Genomic DNA, 17769 nt, shown 5'->3' on the forward strand with positions numbered 1-17769 from the left:
CCCTGACCTCAACCACATCGAACACCTCTGGGATGAATTGGAACACCAACTGCGAGCCAGGCCTAATCGCCCAACATCAGTGCCCGACCTCACTAATGCGCTTGTGGCTGAATGGAAGCAAGTCCCCGCAGCAATGTTCCAACATTTAGCCGAAAGCCTTCCCAGAAGAGTGGAGGCTGTTATAGCAGCAAAGGGGTACCAACTCCATATTAATGCCCAAGATTTTGGAATGAGATTTTAGATGAGCAGGTGTCCACATACTTTTGGTCATGTAGTGTAGCTTAAAGTCTGGGTAGGAGGCAACGCAATGGATATGTCTGCAAGAACACATGGATAGGGTAGCCTGTTGACCTTTTATTGAATAGATTGTGTCTTTGTAGGTGTAACCAGTGTGAAATGGCTAGCTAGTTAGCAGTGCGCGCTAGTAGCGTTTCAATCGGGTGACGTCTCTCACTCAGAGACCTTGAAGTAGGCCTAGTTGTTTCTCTTGCTCTGCAAGGGCTGCAGATTTTGTGAAGTGATAGGTAACGATGCTTCGATGGTGACTGTTGTCGATGTGTGCAGAGGGTCCTTGGTTCAGGCCCAAGTTGGGGCAAGGAGAGAGACGGAAGCAATCCTGTTACAAGGGCTTCAGACGGTGTAACAGATGATGATTTGATAGATGTAGCGACCTGGTACTGTAGTCAATAACTCCTCTCTAGTGGTCCGTGCTGTTTGGTTGAGAGGACTTACGGTAACCACTGCAGACGGGGTATTTAAAGGGCTAGCCCCACCCCTTTCAGGAGTTGGTGATCTGGTTGATTAGTTGACAGGTGTGTGGCGACTAATAAGAAGCAGGCTCCCCTTCAGGTATATCCCCTCCAGGTAGGAGCGGATTCGCACATATAACTATAACATGAGCTAGCATGGCGACTTCTTTATCATGTAGCCTGCCTATTCCTACCGTGTGTAGTTACATTCTTGACTAGCTACCTTTATGTTTATAAGAAATATGTTTCAGTGAATTCCAACATGAGAAAAAAAAACATACCTCACGGATGCTCAGTAGAAACAAACATTCATAAGCAAATCAACACAATAGCCAGGTAACTTTATTGAGAACATCTTTTCAGAGGGTCATTTCCATATGAATTCAGTCTAGCTGACGATCAGTTACCATTCTGTTCCTTGGTGATGCGAGCTGCCTACGTGTTAATGTTGAGAATGTGTTTTTTTTTAAATAAAGTAAAATGAAGGACTCCTTCGTTCAATTCTCAATAGTAAACAGCGTGATGACCTTAATAGACATTGTGTGCTGCGATTTAAACTGTGTGAATGTGCCAAGCCCCACATTCACACAGTTTAAATCACAGCACACAATGTCTATTAAGGTTAACTTACTTTATCAACAAAATAATTCTCAACATTAACACATGTAGACAGCTAGCATCACCAAGGAACATAATGGTAGCTGATCGTCAGCCAGCCTCAAGATCACCTCAAACAAGATGAGCTGACGCCACCTAAAACATATGTCCTGCAGAGTTTATACTGTACATGCTTTCAAACAACAATTAAGTGTGACTGTTTCAGGTAAGATATGATTATCTAATGATCTAAAGGTTCTGGACACTGCGAGTCCTTGAACTATTACCTGATAATGGTCTAAGGTAACAAACCATGTATACACAGCCCATAGTTTTGGACAGGATTCACAACTACACTATCAGATCATTGTAAATAGCAACAGAGGGATATAGAGAGCATATCCGGAACAATACGCCCCATTTTAGTATTTACATTGGTCAAACTATGCCCCACATTAACAGTTTAACATCAGCTGGTTACTTTTGAGACAAGATTCTATACACCTGAATGGCACATTTACCCCACATATTGACTTAAGTCCTTTTAGCAAGGCATATCCTATAGGTTCACACAGATCGATTGACCTAAGTTGCAACTCAGCAGCTATGCTTTTACTTGTGGAGCCATGCCATGTTAAGAGTCAGGTAAGTCCACTTCCCTATACTATCCAGACACTTATCTGCATCAAGATAACTTTTCTAGATGTGATGACAATCTAGCTGCTAGTGGTAGATTGTAGCACGTCTACGGGGAAACAACGTTTATGCACATTGACAAACATCGAGCATTGTGTGTTATGTATTGCTGCAAAATTGGTCTGTTTTTTATACTGTAGAAGGGTTTGCCCCAATATGAGCCTGTGGGAGCATTCTCCATATTCACACCACTAATCCCCTCCTTAACTCAACAGCGTGTGCATTTCCTCCACTGTCGTCACAATGTAAACAGAGGGAGGATCCTTAACTGATCAAGAAACATTTCCATTAAGGCAATTAAATCACTCAAACTAGGTGACGTCAACACTTTCAGGAATGCAGCCTTCTGAGGCAGCATTCCCCACAACAACCTGAGACTAATTCAATCTGAAGTCTATACACAGTCTTCCCTTTTCAGTAACTGTAATAATTGTTGGGGATCTCACAAGCATCCTTCAGTGTTATGGTATACCTCCGTCATCGCATTTATCTCAAACTAAAATAAGAGGCTGTGGGGACAATATTCTATTTACTCCAAGCCCAGAAGGATGTACATAAATAGCATAGAACTTAATTGATTAAATGGACATGACTTTAAAACATGCAGTTCAAAATACACATATAGTACAAGTAAACTAATGAAAGCCAACAAGGGCACTGAAAATGCTCCTCACGTAAAAACATGGTCAAGCAACAATTCAATATGAGTCCTAGGGTGGAGGAGGTAATGTTATTGTTATGAAGACAGAGCTTTTCAGCTATGTGCCAATCGAAGACTTATAAAAAGGACAGTTAAGGGAAAAGAAAAGAATGCTAATGTAAATAAAATACAAAGACAAAACTGTCAACATCCCAAGATCATGTTGTACGATGTAGGAAGTGGTATGTCCTGTCTGTCAAATGCAACTTTGCCTGTGTGCTTCTTTATCTGTAGTTCTGTGTGTGTACAGCACTCTATGAGTCCTCATTTAATTCCCGACTGTCGGTTCTGGCAATTTTCCGCGGGGGTGCAGTGTTCTCCCCCTCAGCCTGCTCCTGCTCCCGCTTTTTGGCCGCATTCTGTCGAGACAAAATACAGAGAGGGGTTGGAAAACTAGCTCACCTACAGTAAACCGCAATACAGTGTCTATATCATGTGAAGAAACAATGCCTTAGGAAGGTATCAACTTCCCCAATATTTTACCTTTTTGTCCCACTGTTGGTGAAGATATCTCAGTAGGATATTTGTCTTCTCTGTGACAATGACTTAGAAGAAGAAATATCAGATCAAAAAACAATATAAATCACAAGAGAATGTACAGTACCAGTCGAAAGTTGACACACCTACTCATTCAAAGGGTTTTTCTTTATTTTTACTATTTTCTATACTGTAATAAACTTTGCTAGGTCAGCAAATAACACACTTGTATACCGGAATTGGAATATATGCATAAAGCCGTTTTATCTGCTGATGTTCAGAATTTGTATGGCACGCATTAAACAGATGGACATTTCAATTACAGTACCAGTCAAAAGTTTGGACACACCTACTCATTCTATGGTTTTTCTTAATTTTGACTATTTTCTACATTTTAGAATAATAATGAAGACATCAAAACTATGAAATAACATGTATGGCATCATGTAGTAACAAAAAAAAAAAAACTGTTAAACAAATCTAAATCTATTTTATATTTGACATTCTTCAAAATAGCCACCCTTTGCCTTGTTGAAAGCTTTGCACACTCTTGGTATTCTCTCAACCAGCTTTATTAGGTAGTCCCCTGGAATGCATTTCAATTAACAGGTGTACATTGTTAAAAGTTAATTTGTGGAATTTCTTTCCTTCTTAATGAGTTTGAGCCAATCAGTTGTGTTGTGACAAGGTATGGGTGGTATACAGAAGAGAGCCCTACTTGGTAAAAGATCAAGTTCATATTATGGCAAGAACAGCTCAAATAAGCAAAGAGAAACCCATCATTACTTTAAGACATGAAGGTCAGTCAATTCAGAAAATGCCAAGATAGGAAGAGATGGAGGAGGTGTGATGGTGCTTTGCTGGTGACACTGTCTGTGATTGATTTAAAATTCAAGGCACACTTAACCAGCATGGCTACCACAGCATTCTTCAGTGATACGCCATCCCATTTCGTTTGCGCTTAATGTGACTATCATTTGTTTTTCAACAGGACAATGACCCAAAACACACCTCCAGGCTGTGTAAGGGCTATTTGACCAAGGAGGCGTGATGCATCAGATGACCTGTCCTCCACAATCACCCAACCTCAACCCAATTGAGATGGTTTGGGATGAGTTGGACTTTGGAATGAAGGAAAAGCAGCCAACAAGCGCTCAGCATATGTGGGAACTCCTTCAAGACTGTTGAAAAAGCATTCCAGGTGAAGCCGGTTGAGAGAATGCCAAGAGTATGCAATGCTGTCATCAAGGCAAAGGGTGGCTACTTTGAAGAATCTCAAATATATTTTGATTTGTTTAACACTGTTTTGGTTACTACATGATTCCATGTGTGTTATTTCATAGTTGTGATGTCTTCACTATTATTCTACAATGAAGAAAATAGTAAAAAAAGAAAAACCCTTGAATGAGTAGGTGTGTCCAAACTTTTGACCGGTACTGTATATCAATGAGCATTTGGATGAGGAAAGTATCCTCTACAAGACAGAATGTTGAATAAAATAAGTTAACTTACTTTACTGGTTGTCCATGTGGTTGGTCCTTTTGCAGGTAGGAATGTGAGACAATATATCAACAGGAAAGTATAATTACATCAACTTTTCAACCGTTGGTAATGCGTTCAGATTACTATCACCTGAAGCATGCGTTTCAGGTGATAAAAATACATGCACGAGACACATGCATACTTCCCGAGCTCGTGCACGTGTATACATGGTTCTGCGCATGCTTCAGGTGATCGAAATCTGAACACACTGCCAGCGCTTTGAAAAGTTGATGTAATTATACTTTCCTGTGGATATATTGTCTCACATTCCTACCTGCAAAAGGACCAACCACATGGACAACCAGTAAAGTTAAACTATCCTTCTATTGAATCCAATACAATTCAACGTTGGGTCTAAAGGCTAATCAATAATGTGTAACCTTTATCAGTCAAACTACACAACATTCAGATTTGAAGTACACACTAGCACGCATATACTGTGAGAACAGTATCATTTGAATCTGATGGGACACTCACTCTGTTCTGATGGATACTCCCGAGTTGGGAGATACACAGAGGGCCTCCGGTTCTGAAAGACATACAGAAATAGGTGAGAAAGAGTCTAAATCAAGTATGTGTCCACTAACTGACTAACCCAAACAACAGGTGAGAAATATAAAGACCAATTACAATATGCATTGGTTGGCACTAAATTCAATATCTATTTTGTCCATTAGCAATTTGTGCTCTCAGGTGACAACGCAAAAACAATCACATTAATTTGGAATTGCTTTGACATACAGAACTAAGGGCAGGAAGACACTTACTGACGCTTTGCAGACAGAGTCTGCATGAAATCTGCTGAAATTGCTTTTGTTGTAGACAGGTAGTCCTTTTAAAAACTCTGCCTGTTTAGGAAAGAATGCAAATGTGAGAAATGAACCTAGCTGACAAACGTTACTCTAGCTTTTTAGGATACTTAATTCTGAACATTGGGATTGGGAAATATCTTCCTGGGTAGCCAACTGAACAATTGGGGTACCTACCCAAATGACATTGGCCTAGCTAACTAGATAATACATTAGATAAGTAGCTATCGAGGGACAACATAACGTTAAACATATATTATTAAACTTTATTTTTTCTAGCTGTCATATTCTAAACCAGCTTGATGACGAACAAGTAAACACAGGGCCAAAATTGAACTAGTTCATAGTCAAAACAGGGTAACTTAGTTAGCTAGCCTTCAACTGTAAACACAATATTTTTAACTTGAAAGCTACATAAAAGAAAAAGACGTTACCTTATCCATGGTGGCTTTCTACCACAGAAAGACAAACTAAAATATGATGCGTTAGCTGATGCGCGTGGAAAATGTTAGCTACAGTAACACGAACATGCGTAGCTTGCTAGCTTAATTAAAGCTAAATACGCTGTACAGCGTTGGCTATCTGAAATATTCAAGATTGCACAAAGTACAAGGAATGTGTGCATCAATTCCTAGTAATTTACAAGTATTCTATAAGCTAACAAGAACACCAGTTTGCTAACTAGACAACCCGTTATATCTATCTAGCAACTCACTAACGTTAGCTAGCTTGCTACTACAGTGTTTTGTCGTAGCTAAGAAACCGCTGGTTGTTTACAAGTTCTCGTAGACTATGACACAATCAAATCATGAGATGTTTTTTTTGTGAAATTCGGTTTGAGATAATCAAACTATGTTGAATCGAATAATCAAGCATACTTGATGGCTAGCTAGCACGCAAGTTAGCATAACAATTCCATATACTCCATATTTGTTGCTAGTCCGTGTATGGGCGTTCCTCTTCTTCTTGCCTGGTGCTCCATTGGCTGCAGGAGAGGACGGACGGTCGTAAAAGGACAATGCTCAATGGGTCACTAGTTTTTACACGAGAAACTAGCCCGCCAATAGGAAGAGGGGCTTCAGATCCCGTCAAGTGATTTGATGGCGAAGAGGCAGTGATAAGCAGTAGCTAGCCATGGCATACAAATTCATTGTTATTCATTATCAAAGTTTGTGAAATTATTCTCACAAGGAGATATTAACACAGACATTGAGATATAAAATATGTTAACCATGGTTTTCTGATCTTCCATCAACAACACTCATCCATGCTAATAAAAATGCTTACCCCCCCACCCCCCCTGAAACACAGTACTTTTATTTGAGCAAGACACAAACTTGAATGACAACTGTGTATCAGCATGGTATGAAGGTCCGAAGATGTATTTATTTTCGCAGCAACTAAATAGCTTACACAAGCAGCACAGATGCTTATATCCCAGCACTTGCATATTAAAAGTCCAATATTCAAATTCAGGAACTAGTTCAACCGCACTCTGCATGTTGACAGGTGCATAAGTAAACCTACTTTTGTCACAGTTGCTTCCATATGCCATTTATGCTAAATGGACTTACTACACCAACCTACCAAGCCTTTCCAAAATTGAGTCTGAAATAGATGAGAAAGACATTGAAAATCCTTTTCATGGTCAAATACATCTGCAAATTCATCTGCCTTCCAGTAGAGGCTACTCATAGGATGAAGGGGAGGACCATCCTCCTCAGTGAATTTCATACATTTTTTAATGATAAAACATAATGAAGGAAAAGGAAACCGCACACTGCTCTTGATAGTATCACCGATATTTAATAAGCTTACGTATCGGCCACACGGCCTTCGTCAGAGCTTTTTAAAACATAAAAAGTTGTCCTTTTTTGATAAAACAATACTAAATATTTTCACCTCACCAAATAACTGATTAAAACATACTGTATCGCAATGAAGGTCTACAGTAGCCTCAACAACAATCTATAGGATAGCACCACGGTCTAGCTGGAGGACAGCTAACTTCCGTCTTCCTCTGGGTACATTGACTTCAATACAAAACTTACGAGGCTCATGGTTCTCACCCCTTTCCATTACACAGTAATTATGACAACCTCCGGAGGACGTCCTCCAACCTATCAGAGCTTTTGGTTTTACAAATTTATTGCCACCGTGGCCCGCCGGTGTAAGTGCTAAACTGCTTATTGACTGTACACTGTAATGTTACTGAAAGATTGTAGCAGGTTTACTAACGTGTTAGTTCTATTAGCTATTTCGACTATGACGTTACTTTAGCTAATATGGTGACAAAGTATGGTTTGGCTTGGAAAGTTTTTTTCGGCTGATGTGAAGGGAAAAGGTGCGAGGAGAGTGCATAGATGAGAGAAGGACTACAACGTGGCTGCTATGAAAGTGAACTGTGATCAAGGATGTATTTATTCCGCCGATTCTGTTGAAAAACGGAACGGGGATAAACATAACTGAATTTGTTCAATAGAAACTCTTGTTTGCAACTGTTGGACTAATGACTACACCCTATATCAGCTAGATGAAGGCAAGAGTGTACAAGGTGGTATTGAATGTGTCACTGTCACGTCAAATTTCTCTCGACCTACATTGTAAACTTGTAAATTCTCGACCTACATTGTAAATTCATAGGCTAGGTTGTGCAACCTCATGATGTTTAGCCTAAACCTATCGCTGTTACACTGAACTGGGTGAATGGAATACGAATGAGTCATCCAACATGCTGTAAGAGAAATAAGGCCACGCTCATGATTTTTTTCGCATCCTCCCTCATCTTAAATGGCACTGACCGCCACTGCTGCCTTCATATATCCAATAACTCAGACATCCAGCTCTAGACAAAACTGGACCAACAAGTCTGCAGGTTCTTAGATTTCCTAATAAATCAGACTTTTGTGAAATCATAAAGTTTTCCTTACAAACCAGAATGTTGAATAAAATGACATCTGAATTTGGTCCTTCAGCCACTCAACATTTTTGACAAAATATACGTAGGGAAAGTGTTGTTTGCCCCACTTTTTAGAGCGCAGGTACTACCGTTGAAATGTATATCGCCTGGACGTCACCTGCAGACGTTGGTTACATGCATGCATCACGTGCATGTACTTCCATCTTGTGCATGTGCCTTTGGTCATGAGCAAACAAATCTTGATTGCTACACACAGAGACCCACGTTTCGAAGTCAGGTTAATAATACTTTCCTGTGATATTGTGTCTAAAATTTCTACCAACACCACAGACAATCAACAGAGTAAGATCAAATGAAGTTTATTCAACATTCTTACTTGTAAAGGGAATGTTTTAATGTAAATGTGCATGGTGTTGCCTACATAATTGGAAGGCATCGCCACGTTTCGTGCCTATTTTTTTGGCATCTTCCACTTGGTAGTAAAACCTGGGCACCTTTGCACCACAACTTTGATAAGTTTACTGGCAAAATAGTCCATTGGGTGCTTAGTGTGAGAGGGATTTCCGTCCTTTTAGCATCCTACGGAGAATCACCTCGATGCCACCCTGCGTGCTGATCCTCTTGATCCAGCCGTGGGTCCGCTTCCGCTTTATATTCTTGGGCTGGTACTCTGTGCCCCGCTTCCCTGTGCGAACCTGCTGGTGGTGCCAGGGGAGTTGCTGGAACACTCCTGCCCCCTCTGCCTGTGATGTGAGAGGACCACACCGAGAGGTCAGGGGAGGTACACTGGCCCGGGACAGAACCCAACCACTCAGTGATCGCGGCTGGGCGCCACTGGATCCTGGAAGCTGTAGTGCAAAAATCCTGCTGGATAATAAGAGTATGAAATGTCAGTTTCATGATATAACCATGTAAACTATTCAGCAGAGTGCTAAGGCATTCAAGCTTTAGGAAAATATGGCTGCTGGTTTGTGAAAGTTTATAACTAGCTAGCTTAGTTTGCTTTTTAATGCAGACTTGGTCATAAGGGTTAGTTAGAATGTGTTCATGGATAGCTAGTTCACTCAAAGTTCAATCATTGGAAGGAGAATACAAGCAGGCAATATTTGTCTGATTTATCAGGCTGTAATTCACAATTAATTGGTATATACAGCCTGAAACATTGGCGTGCAAAATCATGTAAAGGTTCCTTACAAGCCAGAATGTTGAGAAAAATAATCAATTTTAACTTACTATACCAGTTGAAATTTGAGACAAAATATCCACAGGAAAGTATCTCTGGCTACAGATTGTACACCAGATAATGTGATATAACCAAATATTTTTGGTATCCATTACTGGAAGTTACAGGTTTGCCTATACAAAACGGTGCTATAGATTTTTCAACTAACCTGGTATTGGTGATACTATCTTCGTTCTCGATTCAGCCAAATATGTATCTTCAAAAATGTCTTTGTCCAGTTGCATTTGAATTTAGAAAATGATCCATTATATATATTATTTTTTTAATTGTTCCAAGAAGTAATCCAACATTGTCTATTTCAAAGACAGGTATCATGACATGCAGCCCTTTGGAGTGGACACCCACCTGTCTCTAACGATAAGATTTGAAATAGAGAAGCTGGCGGCGTGCACCTCGTTAGATTACTTAATGGATATTTTTTTTAATGTTTTATGTTTTATAATGGAGCATTTTCTAAATTCAAATTCACCACCTGCAACTGGACAGGGATATTAGATGATAGTAAGTTCAAATGTACATTTTATTCAACATACTTGGCTTTTAATGAAAATGAACAGCCTGATTAATCACACAAGCAACATATTTGATATGGTTAGTGGTGGGTGTAATTAAACTAGCTTCGTTACAGTCGAAGCCACAATCAAACGCGCGAAGAAAACATACAACACTGCTGCAGCATCATTTTGGTACATATCTAGCCCAAGAATGTACTGTTAAGATGTACATATCCAGAGTTAGCCTAGCTAGCGCTAGTTATCCGAGGTTGAACCTCAAAATACCTTGCCATGACTTCTCAAGCATTCCATTTTATATTCATTTGACGAACGTAATTACCTTGTGGAACATATCAATCCACGAAACCGGTAAACCGACGACCTTATAATATTCATTATATACAATATTCACGTTTTTTTCACTGACATTGAAACAACATGAACGCACAGGTTCTAAACCAAGAATGTATTCGAATTGCGAAATAGCCTCGTTCCATCCAGAGCTATGATTGGCTTGCGTTTTTTCATCCAATCAAAATGCGTCTTACAGATACGAGCCAAATATTTCACCAGATGTATACTGTATTATTTTTTATTTTTTATTCTGGATGTATAAATATGAAGTATCCGGTTGGCATTTCCACTCACTACAAAATATGCTCCACGGTATATGATGAAGTCAGAGCGTACCCAGGGATAAGAGGAAGCCCAGTGGCCGTCAGTTGGAGAAGATGAAGCGAGATGGATTTTGGCCGACATTCTGCAAATTTTCTCAACCGTGAAACATTTGATTTCCATACAGTTTTCTGTTTCCAACACTAGAATCTGTAACAGAGTGGACTGTATTTTGTAGACTTTACCCATTGCCAAAGTAAAACAAAATTGCGTTGTTTAGAAGGAATTCAAGGGCCAATTGTTATTGCACACGCGCACTTAAATGCTAGAACGTGCCAATATGATCACACTAGCGCGTGCTTGACTCCTGCTTGCTTGTTCTGCCCACTATGGGTGCGTTCGTAAATGTACTTCTGGCTATCTACTATGATTAATTTGCTCCCATTGTAAACGACAGGCTCTGGTCTATCTTGGGTTAGTTATACAAATCTTTGGCAATTTTAAAAAATTTGTCTTCATTGGGGGTTTTATGGCAGACTACATCCAAAAAGTTGTATTGCAGCTGCCTACTGTGCGGAATGGAAAATAAGAAGATCCTATAAACTACAAATACTCATTAACTACCTGAAAATCACTCATCAAAATGCTCCCTCCTTCATCTGTTAAATCCTTAAGAGTCTATTTGTCAGACCGTGAGACATCCCGAAAATCTGTATTTTCGTGAAAACGTCTGGTGCTTCCGAACGGTTTGGCTGACAAAACTAATATGACCACTCTATGGAAAGGGGAGACCCAGGAACACAATGGTTTTCTCCGGACTCGTCTGAAGGTAACCCATACAAATGAATGAAAGTATGGAGGTAGATTTGTGCCAACAAAAGTAAGGGGTTAAATATGTGTCAAAACACATTTCCTGAGCTTTATTATAACTCCTAGATATAGGACACACACTTAATGTTTTTTGACTGTCTTTTTTGCAATTTATGAACGTGTTATTCAATGTGTTACTATGGGCAATAAGGGTAAAAACCTATTTCAATATTTTATCAAATGCATTTTATACTTGAAGGAGTCCTAAAATTCTAAATTAAATGGCTAAATGATCCATGGTATGACCATCTTTAAAAAAAAATCCATATGTTAGCTTAGTAGAACCAATAAATTATCCATGTCTGGTCCCTACACAGGCTTAGGAGCCCGTTGCATTGATGACAGTTTGCGCACACTTGGCATTCTCTCAACCAGCTTCACCTGGAATGCTTTTCCAACAGTCTTGGAGTTCCAGATTCCAGGACAGATTTCCACTGGTCTAATGTCCATTGCTCGTGTTTCTTGGCCCAAGCAAGTCTCTTCTTCTTATTGGTGTCCTTTAGTAGTGGTTTCTTTGTAGCAATTTGACCACGAAGGCCTGATTCACACAGCCTCCTCTGAACAGTTGATGTTGAGATGTGTCTGTTACTTGAACTCTGTGAACCATTTATTTGGGCTGCAATTTCTGAGGCTGGTAACTCTTATGAACTTATCCTCTGCAGCAGAGATAACTCTGGGTCTTCCTTTCCTGCGGCCGTCCTCATGAGAGCCAGTTTCATCATAGCGCTTGTTGGTTTTTGCGACTGCACTTGAAGAAACTTTCAAAGTTCCTGACATTTTCTGGATTGACTGACCTTCATGTCTTAAAGTAATGATGGACTGTTGTTTCTCTTTGCATATTGGAGCTGTTCTTGCCATAATATGGACTTGGTCTTTTACCAAATAGGGCTATCTTCTGTATACCACCTCTACCTTGTCACAACACAACTGATTGGCTCAATGCATTAAGGAATGAAATTCCACAAATTAACTTTTAACAAGGTACACCTGTTAATTGAAATGCAATCCAGGTGACTACATCATGAAGCTGGTTGAGAGAGACAAGAGTGTGCAAAGCTGTCATTAAGGCAAAGGGTGGCTACTTTGAAGAATCTCAAATATAAAATGTATTTTTATTTGGAAATATATTTTTATTTGTGGAAATAAATTCCACAAATTAAATTTTAACAAGACGCACCTGTTAATTGAAATTAATTGAAATAATACCTCGAAATGCATTCCAGGTGACTGTTACTTCTATTCCCGCTCCTCCCCTCCGGCGTTCGACGTCGCCGGTTTACTAACCACCTGTCCTGGCATTCATCATTACTTGCACCTGTGCTTCATCATTAGGCACACCTGGACTCCATCACTTCACTGATTACCTCCCCTATATCTGTCACTCCCTTAGTTCTTGTCCCCAGGCAGTATTGACTATATGTTTCATGTCTGTATGATATTCGTGGTTCTTAGTTTGGGCCATGGTCCGTTTATTATTAAATGCACCACCTGCAGTTGCTTCCCGACTCCCAGCGTCTATGTTTCAGAATACTGCCTCACCAAATGGAAGCAGCAGGAAATCAGGACATCTCCCAGACGGTTGACAAACAGGGATACCTACTTCGTAAGCACCATGACCAGCTGGCGCAACTGAGGACGGCTATGGAAGAGGTTCTTCAATGTCTCGGAAATGCCTGAGAGGCGTTGCCTTCCACTAGTGGAGGATACTCTGCCACCAGTCGACCCAGCACATCAGTCCGCCCAGGTCAGTGATGCCCGTTGGTCCCTCCCGGATAAATATGATTGAACCCCATCTAAATGCTGTAGCTTCCTACTCCAGTGCTCCCTCTATTTTGCGCATCAGATGGGAGCCCCCACCACGAGAGTTCCAAGGTTGCCACAGTTATTTCTCTGCTGACTGGGCGGGCATTGGGGTGGGCTACGGCCGTCTGGGAGAGAGGAGAGGAGGAGCTGGCTTCGTATGAGGGGTTCATGGCTCTATTCAGAGGTATTTTTGATCATCCACCGGAGGGCAGAGACGGGGGTGGGTGCCTTAAACTACGGCAGGATGACAAGACCGCTGCCGAGTACGCCCTCACCTTCCGGACAGTAGCAGCATCCAGCAGATGGAATGAGCCGGCGTTCCTTACGCTATTCCAAAGAGGACTGCGTGAGGATGTCCAAACGGAACTGGCATGTCATTATGACAACCTCTCATTGGATGCACTCATCATGATGGCCATCCGGTTGGATAATCTACTTCGGGCATGTCGGTAGCCACATTGCTTCTCTCCCTCCCTCAGTGAACACTCTGTAGCAGAGCTTGAACCTATGGAGGTAGGGGTCACACGCCTCCCCATGATGGAGACAACTGAGGCTCTGTCTCTATTGTGGTCAAGGGGGGGCTTCAGCAGTGTCCGGTACGTCCCAACTCGGGATCCACGAGAGCAGAGGGACGGTCATAGGATACTCACATCTGCCCCAGGAGGTGGAAGATCACATCTTCATCAGTTTCTGCTAAACCCTTTTTAGTGTCGCTCACACTAGCTGGCTGTCCCTCATGTACTGTTTCTACAGCGCTAGTGGATTCCGGTGCTGTGGGGAACTTTACTGACCAGACCCTTGCCTCCTCTCTGAACATCCCCCTCATACCTGCTCTCCTCTCCATTTCCGGTTCAAGCCCTTGATAATCGGCCACTAGGATCCGGAACCATCACACACACCACATCACTCACTCTCACCGTGGAGTCCCTTCATCAGGAAAACATCCCCTTCATCACTAGTGCACCACTTCACACGATCATCCTCGGCCTCCCATGGCACCAACGCCATAACCCCACCATCTCACGGTCGAGGATGAGAATCACGGACTGGTCACCCGAATGCAGGATGACCTGTTTTCCTGTTCCCTTTCGTGTCATAGCCCCTGTGGTCTGGGACGTAGATGTGGACATTTGCCAGGCTCTGGAGAGGGAACCCGCTCCCACTACCTGTCCTCCTGTGCGCATCTACGTTCCCACGGGGGTAAGAGAGTGACTGTTGACCTGGGCACACACAGCTGTCGTCGCTGGACATCCTGGGATCACCCGTACTATACAATCACTCTCCGAAAAGTATTGGTGGCTCACCTTGGCGCAGGACGTTACTTGTTACGTCAACTCCTGTTCTGTGTGTGCCCAAACTGTCTCCCCGGCACGCACCAGCAGGGCAACTCCTTCCCGTGCCTCAGCATCCCTTGTCTCATTTGTCCATTGACTTTGTTACCGATCTCCCCTCTGACAGTTTCACCACCATTCTGGTGGTTGTGGACAGATTTTCCAAATCATGCTGGTTTATTCCTCACTCTGGTCTCCCTACCCCTCTCCAGTTTGCTGAGGCACTGTTCCAGCAGGTCTTTCAGAGGACATTGTCTCTGACCGTGGCCCCCCATTCACGGTATGGAGGGCTTTCATGGAGAAACTGGGGGTCATGATCAGCCTCCCTTCCGAGTACTGGCCTCAGTCCAACGGGCAGGTGGAGAGGATTAACCAGGAGCTGGGGAGATTCCTGAGGAGTCCCTACCAGGACCGGCATGGGGAGTGGGCCCGATTTTCCTTCCCTGGGCAAAATGTGCCCATAATTCATTACGTCACTTTTCCACCGGGCTTATTTCCTTGTGTGTCCTGGGTTATCAGCCGGCCCTGGCTCCATTGACTCTGAGCCAGACCGAGGCCCCTGCGGTGGACTAATGGTTCCGGCATGCAGAGGTTTGGAGTGAGGCTCCAGCGTGCCGTCCGTCGCCAGAAGGAGCAGGCGGATCGCCACTGCAGTGAGGCGCCCGTGTTCCAACCTCTCACTTTGCCATCCCTGCAAGAAGCTGAGCCCCAGTTTGTGGGGCCTCTCAAGGTTCTCTGGAGGGTCAGTGAGGTGACGTATAGGTTACAGCTTCCCAGTGACTACCGTATCTCACATTCATTTCATGTCTCCCTTCCGGTGGTTCCTGGTCACCTGGCTGATGCTGTTCCCCATGACACCCCTTCTCCCCCCTGGACGTTGAGGGAGGTCCCGTTACTGTCACGTCTGCTCCTCCCATACGCTGTTCGACATCGCCGGTTTACTAACCACCAGTCCTGGCATTCATCATTACGCGCACCTGGCATTCATCATTAGGCACACCCGGACTCCATCACTTCACTGATTACCTCCCCTATATCTGTAACTCCCTTACTTCCATTCCCCAGGCAGTCTTGACTGTGTTTCATGTCTGTACGCTACTCGTGTTTCATGTTTTGTTCGTTTATTATTAAATCCACCACCTGCACTTGCTTCCAGACTCCCAGCGTCTATGTTACAGTGACTACCTCATGAAGCTGGTTGAGAATGCCGAGAGTGTGCAAAGCTGTCATCAAGGCAAAGGGTGGCTACTGTAGAATAGTAAAAATAAAGAAAAACCCTTGAATGAGTAGGTGTCCAAACCTTTGACTTGTACTGTATGTAAATGCATTTATTTATTACCATATATTAAAATATTTTCCATATGACTGAGATTCTAAGATTATTTTATTAGGGCTACTATTAGCCTCATCGAGCACCTAGGGTACATGAAAACAACGAGTATGGCTACGCCAGACTACTGAAGCCTATTACACATGTGGGAACCTAGTTATTTTATGCTAATTTAAATAAAATGTTATGCCTTGTCTTTGAGTATTCATGTCTCGGAATAATTTAGGTATGAAACTTCAGGGCGTTTCATGGCCTCCAGTAACAGTTTGACAGGCAGATGCTTTTCTAATGACTCTGAATATCTTTTGTAACATTTGACTTAGAACAGATTAAGAATAATACAATTTCATACCTTAAATCCTGCATTTCTAGTATTGTAGCCAACTTGTCAGTTTCATTTCTTGTATGTGCACAGTGGATTTTTCTCATATTAGACAGTAGGGTAAACTATTTGAATTCAATCACTTTTTGACCGCACCCCTTTTGATTTGAACAAAACCTTCCGTATATATTTGCCCGTTGTAGAAGCGTTCCGAAAGTTACTTTTTGGACCTGAATGCCAAAACATTCACAAGATCAAGGTGCTCAAAGTTGACCTATTTTGCATACCCCACCATACCATGAGATATCCATGTCTTCATCACTAGAAAATCTAAAGTTCTGCTACTATGCTCTGGCTTCTTGCTCCCACCACAACCCCAGCCTCCTTCTGTTAGGTTCTGTGTTCCTGCCGGGGAGATACCGCGGTCACAGCCTGTAGGCTATTTTATCGCCACTCGGTGAGCCTGAAAAAAGAAATAACAGTTATTCACAACATATTTTATATGTAATATTCTGTGTTAACAGGATGTGTTGCTACAATGACAACTGCATTCAAATATCTAATCATGTTTTCCAAGTATCTATTTGATACAAATCTCATGAGATTTACCATTGTATATTTAAGAAATGAACAAGAGAGTACAACAAAGTATTACAGTATGATTAATAGTAATTGCTTACAGGCTTCTTCTCCTTTCTTCTGCCTCAGTGCTCTCCAGAGTCCCTGGAAGCAGATGGTTCTTACGGTTTTCTTCCTCCCACCTGTAGCAGTGGAGAGGCTGGTGGAGGACAGTTCTTTCTCTGCTGCCTTGGTCTCCCCTGCTACAAGGCTACTCCAAAGGAGTGCATGTTTCCACCAGTGGTCAGCACCTCATCGCCATAGGCTGCTGCAGTGGGGCCTCAGCCAGAAGCATGCCACCCTGAGGGGCCACAGAGCTTACTGGCAGCTCTCTGGGGGAGATGGAGGGAACCCCAGATGTTTTGGTGTCGATGCTGCTTATGGAAGGGAATCTCCCGCTAAGTGACAGGGAGCTGTCATAGGCAGTGTAGGCATACTCATCACCCGTAGGGAGGTCCACTGGTCGAGGTCATCTAGGTATAAAAAAATTAAAAAAATTACTCTCTGGTGAGGTCTGGACTGAACGAAACACCATGGCAACACATAAACAAAAAACGGATTTTGGCGTTACAAACCAAGAATATTATCATCCATGACTTTTTTCTTTCAGATATCATCGATAAAAAAGTATTGATGCATATAAGGCTACATTC

The 17769-nt window shown here is 42.2% G+C and overlaps 2 protein-coding genes and 1 pseudogene across 2 annotated transcripts in view; 1 reads left to right on the top strand and 2 right to left on the bottom strand.

The window, feature by feature from the left end:
• Nucleotides 1-4590, top strand: part of LOC139550853 (anoctamin-8-like) — a 41092-nt gene extending 36502 nt beyond the window's left edge. Inside the window, exon 17 of the mRNA XM_071362068.1 lies at nucleotides 4211-4590. Coding sequence (XP_071218169.1) covers nucleotides 4211-4270 — 60 coding nt within the window. The 3' untranslated portion in view covers nucleotides 4271-4590. The remainder of the gene's footprint in view (nucleotides 1-4210) is intronic.
• LOC139550855 (DET1- and DDB1-associated protein 1-like) lies at nucleotides 1072-6633 on the bottom strand. Its single transcript, XM_071362069.1, has 5 exons — nucleotides 6005-6633; nucleotides 5529-5609; nucleotides 5239-5290; nucleotides 3226-3287; nucleotides 1072-3101 (listed from the first exon to the last, which is right to left on the bottom strand). Exons 1-5 carry the CDS (start codon nucleotides 6011-6013, stop codon nucleotides 2997-2999), a joined length of 309 nt encoding a protein of 102 aa, XP_071218170.1. The 5' UTR covers nucleotides 6014-6633; the 3' UTR covers nucleotides 1072-2996.
• A 2200-nt stretch (nucleotides 6634-8833) lies between these two features.
• LOC139550856 (large ribosomal subunit protein bL34m-like) lies at nucleotides 8834-10712 on the bottom strand (annotated as a pseudogene).
• Nucleotides 10713-17769: the final 7057 nt, after the last annotated feature.

The sequence above is a fragment of the Salvelinus alpinus genome, chromosome 23 (assembly GCF_045679555.1).
Source record: "Salvelinus alpinus chromosome 23, SLU_Salpinus.1, whole genome shotgun sequence".
NCBI classification, from domain to species: domain Eukaryota; kingdom Metazoa; phylum Chordata; class Actinopteri; order Salmoniformes; family Salmonidae; genus Salvelinus; species Salvelinus alpinus.

What these genes read in the sequence shown, in the direction of transcription:
- LOC139550855 (XM_071362069.1), bottom strand. An exon ending in ACTCTGTCTGCAAAGCGTCA is followed by an intron (nt 5,291 to 5,528) that starts GTAAGTGTCTTC and finishes TATGTCTTTCAG; the next exon opens with AACCGGAGGCCCTCTGTGTA. An exon ending in ACCAACAGTGGGACAAAAAG is followed by an intron (nt 3,102 to 3,225) that starts GTAAAATATTGG and finishes TTGTCTCGACAG; the next exon opens with AATGCGGCCAAAAAGCGGGA.